The 14108-nt window shown below is 46.2% G+C and overlaps 1 protein-coding gene across 1 annotated transcript in view; it reads left to right on the forward strand.

Moving 5' to 3' along the window:
• Nucleotides 1-14108, forward strand: part of Lef1 (lymphoid enhancer binding factor 1) — a 110533-nt gene that overhangs the window by 73607 nt on the left and 22818 nt on the right. The window contains exons 4-8 of the mRNA XM_042054139.1: nt 1380-1512; nt 5849-5939; nt 7685-7768; nt 9656-9778; nt 10960-11122. Of these exons, the coding sequence (XP_041910073.1) occupies nt 1380-1512; nt 5849-5939; nt 7685-7768; nt 9656-9778; nt 10960-11122 (594 nt within the window). The remainder of the gene's footprint in view (nt 1-1379; nt 1513-5848; nt 5940-7684; nt 7769-9655; nt 9779-10959; nt 11123-14108) is intronic.

A 14108-nucleotide genomic window follows, 5' to 3' on the forward strand; every position in this document is an offset into this window, starting at 1 on the left:
ATAACTTTCATATTTATTGATTTATTTATTAATCAAATGAACTTGCCTGCATTATGAGATTTCGGTAAATTGTTGTAGGTATCTTTATTGGCCAGTAGATGTTGCAGTTGCAGGCGCATTGTGGAGAGATGCGACCTGCAGCAGCGTGAACAGCCCTGGTCAGTTCCGTGTTGGCGCCTGATTAAATACTGACAAATATGCGTGACAAATTGAGAACAATTAAATCAATTCCGAACACAGAGAGAGTTTTTTGGTGGCCAGAATACCAAGGAACCCAGAGCTCGCGAGCTGGGAACACAAACCAGAAATTGGGAACACAAACCGGAAGCTGCACAAGTTGCTGAAAGTGGCAGTTGGGGAAAAGCGTGTGTGTGCCCAGGAAATTGCCAAGTCACAGGCAGGTCCACCAAAGGGGTAGTTACCCTGAAGCAGGGTTTTGGCAAAAACAAACAAACAAACAAAAACAAAAAAACATTCAGTAGGTGAAATCAAGCCAGGCAGGTGGAGGTGGGAGGCCTTTGACTGGGGACCTTTTGAGCCGGTTCTGGTGGGCATGGAGTCAGGATCCACATGGGTGCCAAATGAAGCACAAGTAATAAAAACTAGAAATTGGTGTTCAACCTGAAGATCTGAAAAGCAAAATAGTCAGCCACTAGCTCTTACCTCGACCTCAGTCTGAAATGGCGATCCTGCCCCTAGGAATCTCAGAATGAGATTGTATCTGATAACTGTCTCACCCCGTCTTATATTCCCCTGTAGGGCTGGGATTAAAGGCATGCACCACCCAATTTCTACATCAAATAGTGTGGCTCCTGGGATTAAAGGTGTGTGTTATCATAACCTGGTCTGTAAGGCTGACCAGTGGAGCTGTTTTATTTACTCTCAGATCTTCAGGCAGTCTTTATTTATTTTAATAAATAAATAAAGGTGGGGTACAATTGAAATACCCCACCTGCCCAGGTCTGTCTTGTGTATCATAACAACAGTTTCTCATTGAGTTTTCTTTTATAGCTAGACATATATATGAGTGGAGAGCTTTTTAGATCATGACTTTTGTGCTAGCAGCTCTTTATCAAACAGAAAGTAAGGAGGGGATGAGAAGGAAGGAAGCATGTGTGTCCAGAGGGTCGGGTCATGTGACGCACAGTGGCCAGACAACCTCTTCAGGCCACTGGTGAAACCACCAACAGCCTCTTGGTGGGATATTCTTGTACTTAAGATTATTTGCCGTAGAAATGCTGGCAACTGGCCAGGACGACATGGCTCTTGTGTTCCCACAATGACTGCCTACTGCTCCCGTGTGACTCTTTTTTTCTTGGGGAGGAGAGGAGAGTCGTCAGGAGGCCATATTAACGACCGACCCTGTGGTTACTTTGCAGTCAAATAAAGTCCCTGTGGTGCAGCCGTCTCACGCCGTCCACCCTCTCACCCCCCTCATCACTTACAGCGACGAGCACTTTTCCCCAGGATCACACCCGTCGCACATCCCATCCGACGTCAACTCCAAGCAAGGTAAGCGCTTCCGGCCTGCCCAGGCCCCTGCTGCCAGTCAAGCGGCCATGTCCGTGAGCCCTGGTGCCATTCCAGGTATGCAGGTGTCTTTGCCCCGTGTGAGTCAAAATGCACTTGAAGATGTGTACAATTGGCTAGCAATTCCTCAGAAATCCGTAAAAATTTGTTGGTGCTTTAATTTTTCACAAAAAAACCCAAAACAACCAAAAACAACGACAAAAAACAAAACAGAAGAAAAGTATAATACCGTTGTATGACAGATCTGAAAAAGCCTTTGACCCTCAATACAAGCCAGTAGGTCATACAAACAGACTAAAGGCTCCATTCTCTGCCCTTCACTCACTGAGTTATTTACAGGGAATATTTCTCAAGCCCCACTCCCATGCCCACTGAAGAGATGGGGGCTCCAACTATGGCCATGACCCCTGTAATTGGAGAAGGAACACATCGGCTAGCAAAGATTCCTCTTTCCTACTTCACAGGTAGGAAAGTGATTTTATCCCAGGTCATAGAAATCAAAACATGATTTCTTTCTCCCTTTCCAATGAAAGGAGAAACTGCATAGATTCGTCTTAGCAAATCCTGCTCCCCAGCTTGTGCCCTTGGGGCACTGTAATGCTAGGGACAGTAGACCAGTTGACATGAGTACTCCAGCAGTACACACGTGAATGGTGTGGAGTACTCAGAGTGGACGAGAGGTCTAGGGATGGTGTCCGTGTCCTAGGCAGTGAACAAGAAGTCAAAAATCTCATCATGCACTCAGTTTAAAATGTATAAAATAACGCGTTTCTGGAATTTGCCATTTAGTATTTTAGACCTCAGTAAGCCAAGGAGAACTAAGACCATGGAAGAAAGAAACCACGGCTGGGGTTGGGTTGGCGACTGCCCTAGAAGATGGTGGTGGTTTTCTTTCTTTTTTTTTTTTTTTTTTTTGGTTTTTCGAGACAGGGTTTCCCTGTAGTTTCTAGAGCCTGTCCCGGAACTAGCTCTTGTAGACCAGGCTGGCCTCGAACTCAGATCCGCCTGCCTCTGCCTCCCGAGTGCTGGGATTAAAGGCGTGCGCCACCACCGCCCGGCGGTTTTCTATTCTTTAATAATTAATTAAATTTTTGCAGTCCTGGGGATCAAACTCTGGGCCTTGTACATATTAGGCAAGCACTTCTACACTGATCTACATCTCCAGCCGCTGTAGATAGTAACACACACACACACACACACACACACACACACACACACACACACACACACACATTTAAATACAAAATGAATGAAGCAGAAGCTTCCAGAGTTACTCTTTTCAGCCTCTGGAGATTCCTTTATTCCATTGTATTCCTGTTATTTTGCCCTCTTTAAGGTCACATCACCAGCTTAGGTATTATAAATAAAGTACAAAACCATCTCTGTTTAGACTCAAAACAACTCAATTTCAGTTTGGCTTCTCCGCCTTAACGACACAGCTCTGCTTGCTCTCCATTTGCAGAAAAACTCATTCTTGTGAAGTCTGAATAACACTGGGGAACTCGAATTCTGCCTGTGGTGAATGGAGGGTCTGGGCCAAGAGCTCTCCGAGTCTCTCGCCCTGCACCCATCCTCCCAGCCAGTCTGGAGGTCTGTCTGTCTGTCTTGCCCTGCACGTGCAACCTTGGCATTCAGAAGGGCTTTGGAAAGTCCAAAAATAGAAGGCCCAATAAAACACAATAAATAAATAAATAAATAAATAAATAAATAAATAAATAAATAAATCACAATAAAATACAATAAAACACAAGAAAGCCCATCACAGAGGCCAGGGCATCGCCGGTGCTTGCATGTCACCCCTGAGCTGCAGTGGACGACATCCCTCGAAGGCGTGAAAGGGGTGGCATTCTGATCCCATGTGTTCTTTCCCTCTATCTACCACTTAGCGATCAATCTCTAGCGATCTCAGGCCCTTGGAGGTTTAAACAGAACACTTAGCTGAACACTTGCTGTTGGCCTTGGACCTGAGCAGAGCTCAAGAGTCCTCGTGTAGGCAAGGTAAGAAGGCTGGCCTGGAGACTGGGCCTGCAGCTGGGTGACGGAGCATCTGCCTAAGCTGTGAGATCCTAGCTAGGTTTCTGTTTTGGTTTTCTTCTCTATTTGTTGTTAGTGCTGGGGGTGGTGCAAAGCACAGACACAAAGCCAGTATGGTGTTCTCCACGTGGAGTCTGAGTATCTTTGGGTTCTCTCCAGGGAGCCGTCGTGGAAGCTGGCTAGTGTGGCTCACAGTTTCAGAGCAGGTCTGAACTGGAATACACGTGGGCAGACTGTGCCAACATGGGTGCAAAAAGACTGGAGATTTAGAAGTCCCAACTATCAAAAACAATTATCTACCAAATGTGTTAGTTTTATTTGTTTAATTTTATGATGAAAACATGTTTTCGGCCCTACTCGATCATTTTGAAAAGGTCACTGCTAAAAAAAAAAAAAAAAAAAAAAAAAAAAAAAACAACACATTAGAGCCAGGTGGTGATGGCGCAGGCCTTTAATCCCAGCACTTGGGAGGCAGAGGCAGGTGGATCTCTGTGAGTTCAAGGCCAGCCTGGTCTACAGAACAAATTTTAGGACGGCTGGGGCTGTTAGACAGAGAAACCCTGTCTCGAAAAAACCAAACCAAACGAAAACAAACCCAACACGTTTGTGAGTGGTTTTTCTCTGAAAAATTCTAGGACAGGTCAGTTTTGAGCAGCTCCCCTATCGTTTACCCCTTGCTTTGCACGACCCTAATCTATTTGATGACTTCCAGGCTTGTTTAGGGAGGGGCGAGTGGTGTGAGCATTTCTCTGCTGTCATTAGTCTTTGTTTTCCTTTCAAAGTTTTGTGATTATTATGGTTTAGTCCATACGCCCTTTCTAGTTTTTTCGATGTGGATATCCTGGCTTTAATTACATGTTTTTCCTGGGCTTCATGTACTTCATGTGCCTCAGGGGATATGTAAACTGGGGTTTGAAGGTGCTCATTTACATAATATTGAGTTTATATAAAGCCATTTGCATACTTTGCCCCCCAAACCTGAACTAACACATGCTTTATTCTTTTGCTTTCCTCAGTGTGTATCATGGAGCTCAGCTAGAGACTAGAATCACTGATGTCTGTGCTCCCATAGGCTGGTCAGCTTTATCTGGGGGGTGGTGGAGGGGATAACAATACTATGTCCATACAGTAGCCCCAAGGCAGAAATATTCAGAAACTAGAAACTGTCTTTGGAAACCATTCTCACTTATAAGTAGTAAAATCCACATTTCTAATGTTGTAAGTTGGTCTGGCTGTCTTTGTCGGGGGTGGGGGAGGTTGGTATTTTTAACTTGAACAACCCAGAAGACCCTGAGATTTGAGGATCTGGGGATCTTAGAATAAGGGAGCAAGGAACAACTTGCAAGCAATGAAAAACTTGCATTAACTTCCGACCACCCCTACCCTTTTTGAGAAACAAGAAAAACATCCTAGGGAACAAATTTGGGGAGTCACTGGGATGGGATCACAGGAAATTAGTATGTCCAGCAAAACTGGGGGGAAATTAAAGGAGATTTGAAGTGATTCTGAAAAGAGCAAAATGTACATTGACCTGAGGTAGGAGCCCTATTGAGTGTTTACCCCTCTACCTTAAGGTAAAGTCTAAACAGGGATGTCAGCTGAGACTAGGATTCGGTGGGTTTCACAGTTGCAGGACACTCCGCTCCCCGGAGAGCCCAAGCACGAGAGACAATTTGGTGGTGTTCTCCTTTGATGGAGACTACACTAATCCAGAGCAGTGTGACCTTGGAGCCCGGAGGACTGAGCTGCTGAGGAGCTCACAGGCAGCTGCGGTGGCAGCAGAGAACAAATGAGTCATTATCAAGGGTGGCCACTACGAGGCTGAAGAGGATTCCTAATTAATCTTTGATCCTCTGAGGTATCGCCTTTCCCAAATCTGTGTGTCCACAAGAGGACCAATGGAAATGGCAATTTACCTAATCTTCGAGCCCCATGACAGGCCATCTTCATAGAAAGATGTCATTTTCCATTCTACACAGAAACCCCGGGCTACCATTTTCTTCCAGCGAAATAATGAGGGCAGAACAGATCGTCAAAAGGCTGCTCGGATGCCTGTTTCCCTGGCAGTGTATGCATCCCTGCCCGGATGTCTTCAGCTACAGCGGTCTGTCTGAAGACCCTGATTCCCAGGTGTTGAAATCTTAAGAAAGGTTCACCAGCTCTGATGGGCAGTTTCTATACTAGAATTACTAAATGGCATGAAGCATTTTACTGCTTTTCTCTGGCTCTTCTACATGATTGTCCCCTGAGTGTAAACACCATGCCTTTCTTTTCTTTTTAACAGGCATGTCCAGACACCCTCCGGCTCCTGAAATCCCCACCTTTTACCCCCTGTCTCCGGGTGCTGTCGGGCAGATCACTCCACCCCTCGGCTGGTAAGAGCATTCCTGCAACCTTGGGCTGAGTGTTTGGGCACGCGTCCTCCCTCTTTCCATTCATGGAAATCAGCTCTGTGCATGGCTGCACTTGTGGAATGGAGGAGATTTTACACCAACGAGCAAGGTGCTAACTTTATTTCATTTCAATTTGAAAGATTAAAAAAAGAGAGAGACTTTGAAATGGATTGAATCCATCCCCTAATTTGTGCAGAAAATGACTGCATAGCTTTTGCTTTGAAGCTTATAGTTTTATGGATTCAATGTGTGGCTTTGGGCATTTGTTATGCCATATGAAGCTGAGGCTCGGTGGCTTTTCTCGTCCAGTTTCTCTTTAACAACTCATAGTTTTGAAACGTGGACTTAGACTCGTTAGATGTCTACTTTTGCTTCCAAGTGGGCAAGTGAGGCAAATGACACAGAACTAAAGAGAAATTAACAGGACACTAGCATCTTTTAAGTGTTAGTAAGCACCCAAGCTCACTTCAGGGGAGCAAGAAAGGATTTAGGAGCTTTGGTTTCCTTCAGACTTCAAATACCAATGTTTTCCGTTGGGGTGGTTATTTCCAGAAACATTCCAAATGCTGCTGCCCATCCCCCCTTTTTAATTATGAAGATAAAAGAAATAAATGAGGGCTGGAGAGATGGCTCAGAGGTTAAGAGCACCGGCTGCTCTTCTGAAGGTCCTGAGTTCAATTCCCAGCAACCACATGGTGGCTCACAACCATCTATAATGGGGTCTGGTGCCCTCTTCTGCCCTGCAGGCATATACACAGACAGACTATTGTATACATAATAAATAAATATTTGAAAAAAAAAGAAATAAATGATAAGAATAATTTTTGCAGTGTGGCTGATATCACAGAACTTTCTCCTCCAGCTCAGTGCCTGTCCCTCTTTCCCTCCACAATTCTCCCTCATTGAAATGGTGCCGCAGCTAAGCAGACGCCTCTCCCTGTTCCCTGGACAGCCTGCTCTCCCCACCACCCCCATGTCAAGGCCACATCTGCACACCCAGACATTCTGACATCTCCACTCCCTCTCCCTTTAGCTTTAAGTCCCTCAGTCCGCTAGTTTAATTAGCTGTGCATATACGTCCAGTCTTTGCTCAGTTTTTCTGCCTGAACTCAGTCACTTAGGAGCAATATGCCCATGCCATCCTGGCAGATGGAAATAAAGACTGGAAAAGAGAAGTGGGACTTGAGAGAAGAGAGGAGAATAGGACCCCTTAGGGAGGAGGAAAGCAATTGCACTGGCCCAGTCTTTGATTTCCTAACCTCAACAGGGGTATATAACGTGGGGGACGGTGTCTCTGAAATGTTTACTTATTTTTATGTAAATAGAGCAGTTGGTGCACTTTCTATTTCTCAGTTCTGAAAGGTTTGGATAAAGAGTTGGCTATGCTGCTTTCTGAAGGCACAGTTTACTGTTCTGTGGGCTGCATTATATTCAATAAGCATCTTTAAGCCCCACTTTAAGCATTAAAGGTATTGGGTGAGGGAAAGGGATCAAAGAACCATCGATGGGCTAACTTGTGTTCAGGTCTGAGGGAGGGAGGGTTTTCTTCAAGGCACACCATGCTTTGATGGGTGAAGCATGGGAGGGTGAGGAAGGAAGACGGCCCCATGTAAAAATGTTGGGGGCCGCCGCCTTCTGATGCCCCCTCTCTCCTGTCACCAAACTCTTGGTGCTGGTTGGTAACTCGTGTTGTGTCATTGATGGGTTCCTCTCTTCTGTGACCTCAGGCAAGGTCAGCCTGTATATCCCATCACGGGTGGATTCAGGCAACCATACCCATCCTCACTGTCAGGCGACACTTCCATGTCCAGGTAGGTGGAGGTGGACCGGCCAGGTTGCTCCTCTGCTTGCATCGTGCGCACCCCGCCCCGCTTGCCTCTGGGCTGGCCGGCTAGGAGCGCCTAACCCAGCCCCGCGTGTGTCTGCGCAGTGTGCCTGGTTCCCACACTAGGTGTCACGGTGACTCAGAGGCACTAGCCACACTAGGAACCATTGCAGCTCCAGAACTCCCTGCCGCCTGCCTGCCTGTGGGATGACGGCAATCCCCAAAGTGGAGGTTAGAAGAGGCTGTTTGATTTGGACCATGCTGGGGGCAGGTGGGCTGAGGGAGGATTGGTGACCTAAGGGCTTGAACTCCACAGCCACATCCTTTGTGGAAACGTAAACCAGATGAATGCGCAGTCCTTGAGAAGGCCCAGCAGCCCCGATCCCCTCAACGGGCCCTTGGCTCTTGTGGGGGAGCGAGAACAGTACACACAAGCTGCCTGGCTGTGGTGGCAGGACGTACATCCTAGTGTGTGGAACAGGCCCTGTGTGGACATGTTTCTGCAAGGGAAGCCCTCTGGGGCTGCTCTGTGTGGTGCTTTGCTTCTGGAAGGGATGCTCCTGTGCCCTGTGCTTGATGTACTCGGTGTCCACACAGCTTCGTGCTGTCATCTCTGTGTCCCACACGGCTTTCTCGAGGAAGCTGGTGTCACTGTGCTGGGAGTCAAATGGTCAGCTCTTAATTGGTTGTGAATCTGTCTTCTTTTTTTTTTCCAGTGTGAGTTTGATGTTTATGGTTTGTGTGGTAAATTTCAGTTTCAATATGTATGTATATTCTTCCTTCAGTGAAGTATAGATCTAGAAGCTAGGTTGGTTCACAGTCTGCAGTTTTAGCTTTAACACTGAGAACTGAAGACGAAGATCTCCTCACAGGATATAACCAGCATCAAGCATCGTGTATCTTTACACTTAGCAGGGCATCATTACTTGGTCACATATTTGTAATTTTGTCTCCTTAGCAATTAAGGAGTTTGTTCCTGAAATACTGGACACCCTAGCGGACATCCTTTTCTCCTTTCCCAATGAGGGGTTGATTGTACAGGCTTTGGTGAAGCCAAAGAATGTTTTTCTTGTGAAATTTAGCTTTTTACTCAGAGCTGACCAGAAAGAAAAGAAGTTCTAAGGCATATCCAAACTTACCCAGTGTTTGCTGAGATATGTCAACGAACATCTGGAATATTATTTTTGTTCTAACTGGGAAGGTTCCTTCCTTTGCAATGGCTGGTGGTGGACAGATTAATGTTTTGAATGCTACACATATCCTTGCCCATGAGAAAGGCATTAGCAGTTGGTGATTCTGCCTGGATACAGAATCATGGACCTTCCAGTAACTTAGCCCTTGCCCTTAACACCGGAACCAGTTCTTCCTAAGGCCCTGTCCCCTAAACCCCATCTCTGTATAGAAGGTCATTTTGGAAGATGCTAATAAAACCCTTATAAATGAGGGCCTGAGAGGGCTCTTCCTGCCCCATCCCTCAGTTGTTACCTTCTGACGTTAACACAACACTCTTCCTGTGTAATGTTGAAATGTGACGTCTTTGGTTGAATCTGAATGAAGTGTCGTGTTCCCAGTAATTTCTCTTATTGAAAATTTTTGTTGGAAAGTTGCCTTGCAAGAAAACAGATTCAGCTTCCCCTTATCTTGTGCCTGTCGCCCTCCTGAGGAAGAATGCCAGCTTGAAAAACTCCAGGGAATACTTAACATTTTCCAGCTGAATACAGGGAAAAAACTGTGATTCCAGTCTGTAGTTAATACTCAGGTGTCCACACATACGTGACTCATAGTCAGTGGCAGTCCATAAGTGCTCTTCTAATTCTGCCTAGGTTTGCTCATAACAGCCGGCGGTGTATACTCTTTTCCTCTCTCTATATAGGTTTTCCCATCATATGATTCCTGGTCCTCCTGGTCCCCACACAACTGGCATCCCTCATCCAGCTATTGTAACGCCTCAGGTCAAGCAGGAGCACCCCCACACTGACAGCGACCTAATGCACGTGTAAGTAGACCTCCCCCCAAGTCAGGTTCCTGAGCCTCCTCTGCCACTGTGAAATTCCGTGTAGCTCAGCCTGGAAGGCTCTGTCTGAGAACATTGAGTCTGACATGGGAAAGGACCACGGGATTCACAGTTTACGGACACTCGCCAGGATGGCACAGTGTTCTGGATGTAGTTGCGAGGGAACGTGAGCTGTAGGCCACTTAGCACAGCGGACTTTCCTTTTGTGAAGTGAGACAGAGGGCAGGCTTAGTGCGCACCACTCTGGAAGTGCAGTTACCCAGGCTGGAGTCTTCGGCAGCACAGCATTCAAGAACACGTGGTCATCAGCATCAAATTCCCTCTTGGGCCGGCGTTGGCTCACACTTTTAGAGCCAGGCTACTTACCTTGTCTCAGAGGAGTAAGAAATGATGCCTCTCTGGTCTGTGGGTGAGAAGGGTAGGGCAAGCAATGTGTAGCAGCCCATAAAGACCCTGAAAATATATTCAAAGGAAAGATATATTTGTTTGGTGAGAAGGGTTCAAATCTCCCTGGGCTTAGGAAGCCAGGTCAGTTCTAAAGAGCTTGTCTTGCATGAATGAGGACCTGTGTGATCCCTACGAGCCATGTGAAAAAGGCAGGTGTGGGGAAACATGCCTGTAATCCCAGCACCGGGGAGGTAGAGGCAAGAAAAACCCTGGGGCTGAGTGTGGGTGGCTCCAGGCTAGTGAAAGACCCTTTCTAAGAGGATCAACACACAACACACACACACACACACACACACACACGTGCATGGGGCGGGGTGAGGCAGGGAAACAGTTTTCAAAGTGTCGTTTAATCCCCCACCCCACAAAGTGAACATTCATTACAGCCGAAGAGTAGTGATCCACCCGTAGTTTGTGCCCAGTTTCTTTGGAGGTGACGAAGGGCCTCAGCTCTGGGGCCCTCGTTGGCGCTTTCTCAGAGTGAAGGAGCCCTACTCAGTGTCACTGTGTAAATGAAGAAATCCTGTGGTTTGGTTGTTTGCAACTTGGTTTTTCATCATACGAGCCACACGTGGTTCTTCCGCACTGATGGTGTCCCAGGGGCTGGCCGAGAGCTGGGAGGGTCATCCTCCCACCGAACTTGGCAATGTGAACAGATGTTTTCTCCGGTCTCTTCCCAACTCCTCCTGCCCCCTTCCCTAACCACCGCCACCTTTCAGGAAGCCTCAGCATGAACAGAGAAAGGAGCAGGAGCCCAAAAGACCTCACATTAAGAAACCTCTGAACGCTTTCATGTTATACATGAAAGAAATGAGAGCGAACGTCGTAGCCGAGTGCACGCTAAAGGAGAGCGCGGCCATCAACCAGATCCTGGGCAGAAGGGTGAGTCGCAGGATGCGGGGGATGTTTATGGCCACCATAGCATGGCCTCCTTAGAATGTGCTGAGATTGGGTTACCTGCCACAAGATATGTGTGTGTGTGTGCGTGTGCACTTGTGTTTCTGGGAAGTAGGGTACGAGGTACAGTAACGTGGTGTGTTATAACCAAATTTGACTATACCTGGAACTTGGGAAACTTCCCGGAACTGACAGCTGCTTTCTACGACTCTTCTTTAAACAGTATTTACCAGGTGCCTGTGTTTGTCTGGAATGATGCTTGCTAACAGTCATTGAACCAAACAGTCACAGCCCTTGCCTTCTTGGAACATAGTGTTTTGTGACCAGATAAAGATAGTCCCCCCCAAAAAAAAAAAAATTAATGAAACTAAATTTGTAGTGAATACTGTGGATGTAATTAGCAAGGTTATATAAGAGAAGAGCAGGGGCCAGCAAAGGTCCTCCTGAGGGCACAGCGCTTCCAGTGAGACTTGAGGGACAAAGTCTTTAGGAGTGAGCTTCCCTAGCTGAAACAGTCCTTGGGGAGGGGTAAGGGTTGCCAGCCGGGTCTCTAAACCCACAGAAGGGGCCGTAGTAGGGCTCTGGGAGAGCAGCCCAGAGGCGAGAGGAAGCCGCACCTTCCACACAGAGGCAGAGCTGCTGTGCTGAGATGCTAAGGCCGTAGGGCCAGGAGATGCTCCTAGAGATGCGGTCTACGGCTAAACCCACATGGGCTGTGTTTCTGGGCCGCCTTTCTCCCGTGCCTTGTTCCGCTAGTCCATGCTGTTCTATTTTCTTAGCCCTTGGCGTAGACAGGGGTCCTAGACGATAGCCAAGTTATGGGAACGCTTCAAATTCCTTCAACAGCTGTTCCAAGTGCTTTCCCACAGGATGGAGAAGGTCTTATCTTGAAATTAAAGCAGTAGGGCAAACTCAAACTCACCTAATTCAAAAGTTACAGTTTCATTAACACTGCATTACGATTTATTAGGATCGCTTCATTTTTATGCTCCAGGGCTCACCATTGTGTGCGGCAGCTTTTTAGTTTATGTCTCCTGTATATGTGTTTTAGTGTTTTTTTTTTTTAAAGTTCAGGCAAGGTGACAGAGGCTCTAACCTCACCTGGGAAGCATAGAGAGGGTTGGCTGTTATGATACTTCCTTACCATGCTCCCAACTCAATCCATTGGAACACTCCTAAAGACATTCAGGAGGCTGGCAGCCAACACAGAATATGGAAGCAGGCCTTGAGTTATGGAGTCTCACTGGAGAGCCTCAAGCCATTGCCAGCTCCAGTCTGTGAGACCCAGAGCTCTCGAGGCTGGGCACCACGGCAGATTATAGTCTTTGGTGTTCCGAGTGCAGTGTCCTATCTCCCTATGGACTCTTAAACACTTAATAACAATAATTACGGTGATTCCCAAGCCAGATCTCAGCAGAGGAGTGATTCCATCTGCTTCGAAGGGCTCCACCTTAAAAGCCAAAAGGCCAGTAACCACTTTCTCCAAGCTTCTAAACAAGGGAGCAGAGGCAAAGAGGGGTTGACGGTTCTTATTTCAGCTCACATACCTCTCTTAGCTCTTTTCCTCTTCTCGTCTTTGAGTCACATGCCCCCTGGCCCTGCAGCAGGAATTATTTTCCTGCTCAAGAGGGTGAGGATATGATCTTTGAGGTATGTTTCCTCTTTTTAATGCACGTTTGCAACCATTGCTACTTTCTCGGCTCCCTGAATGGTCCCCAGACCCAAGCCTGTGTGTCTTAAGGATGGTTCTCATTTGGGGTCTCTCTCTGTCTTTGATTTGGACACCTGTTTCTATTTATAGGCCTCTGGCTCTTTGATTAAGATCAGGTTTTCTGCCCTTTGAGCACTCCCTCCGGCGGGCTGCGCTTGCCGCCTCTTCAAAGTTCTGGCTTTTAAAATCATGAAGTCCTACACTAGCCTGATTGTAGTGCTTGAAAGTGGATCTTAAATCCATCCTGGAACATTTTATCTTTGGATTTTTTTAAAAATTGTCTTTACTGTTTCTAAGACAGAAATGCCCATTCATATGAATGAATCAAAGTTTTCTTAATCTATATCATAAATAGCAATGGTCCAAATCTTATTTAAAATAGACGGACTTGCCCAGCTGTTGCTCGAAGTCTGCTCACTACAGATTTACAGCAACTTGGCTGTTAGAATGTCTTAGCAGTTTCTTAAAATTAAACAAATGTGTCCCCGGATGACTTGGCAATGTTTTAAGAATAAATTTGATTTTTTAAAAAATACATATCTTTCCAGTAATTAATGAGTTAGAAAAATGTTTTCTTAGTTGTGTTTTAGAAACCCCTGAAAGGAAAACTATTTATCTAGTTCTTACATTTTTTTTTCTTTAATGCAAAATTTCAGTACTGTTGTGGAACCTACTGCCCTCGAGTCCGTGAAATGACCTTTGACTCTTGATCATGTGTGGATGCCCTGTGCTAGAATTATCAGGGATATCAAATCACATGAGCACTACCAGCCCACATCTTCTCTTACCATTTTTCCCTGAACAACAAGTACCTGGTAGAAGATCCAACTTTGGTTTGCATTTGGAAGGGGTGTTAATTTTAATTTACCATTCTAGATTTTTCTCAGGTTGCAAAGTTCTTAGTTATGCTAATATCCTCCTGTCTTAAAATGTGACGCAGGACACAGGACGTGTCAGATGGGTTAGGAGACAGGTTCACAAGTGGCAAGCTGCTTGTCTTTTGACCACTTCTTCTCTTCACCCAGCTTGGTGACATTTTTGCCTTTTGCAGTCACATTCACTCATCATGAGAGGTAGTGATTATCAGCGATCAGTGTTTCGTTATGCATGCATACATATGCATATATACATGTATGTAGTGTCCAGCTTCTTGAGACTTCTTATACTTGGCTGCATCCCTGGGTGAAAACAGTGCAGCTTTCTGGACAGAATAGCCATGGGTGTCCATACACGCTTTCTCCTTTGGTTCCGCTTGTCCCA

This window comes from Arvicola amphibius, chromosome 14 (genome assembly GCF_903992535.2).
Source record: "Arvicola amphibius chromosome 14, mArvAmp1.2, whole genome shotgun sequence".
NCBI classification, from domain to species: Eukaryota; Metazoa; Chordata; class Mammalia; order Rodentia; family Cricetidae; genus Arvicola; species Arvicola amphibius.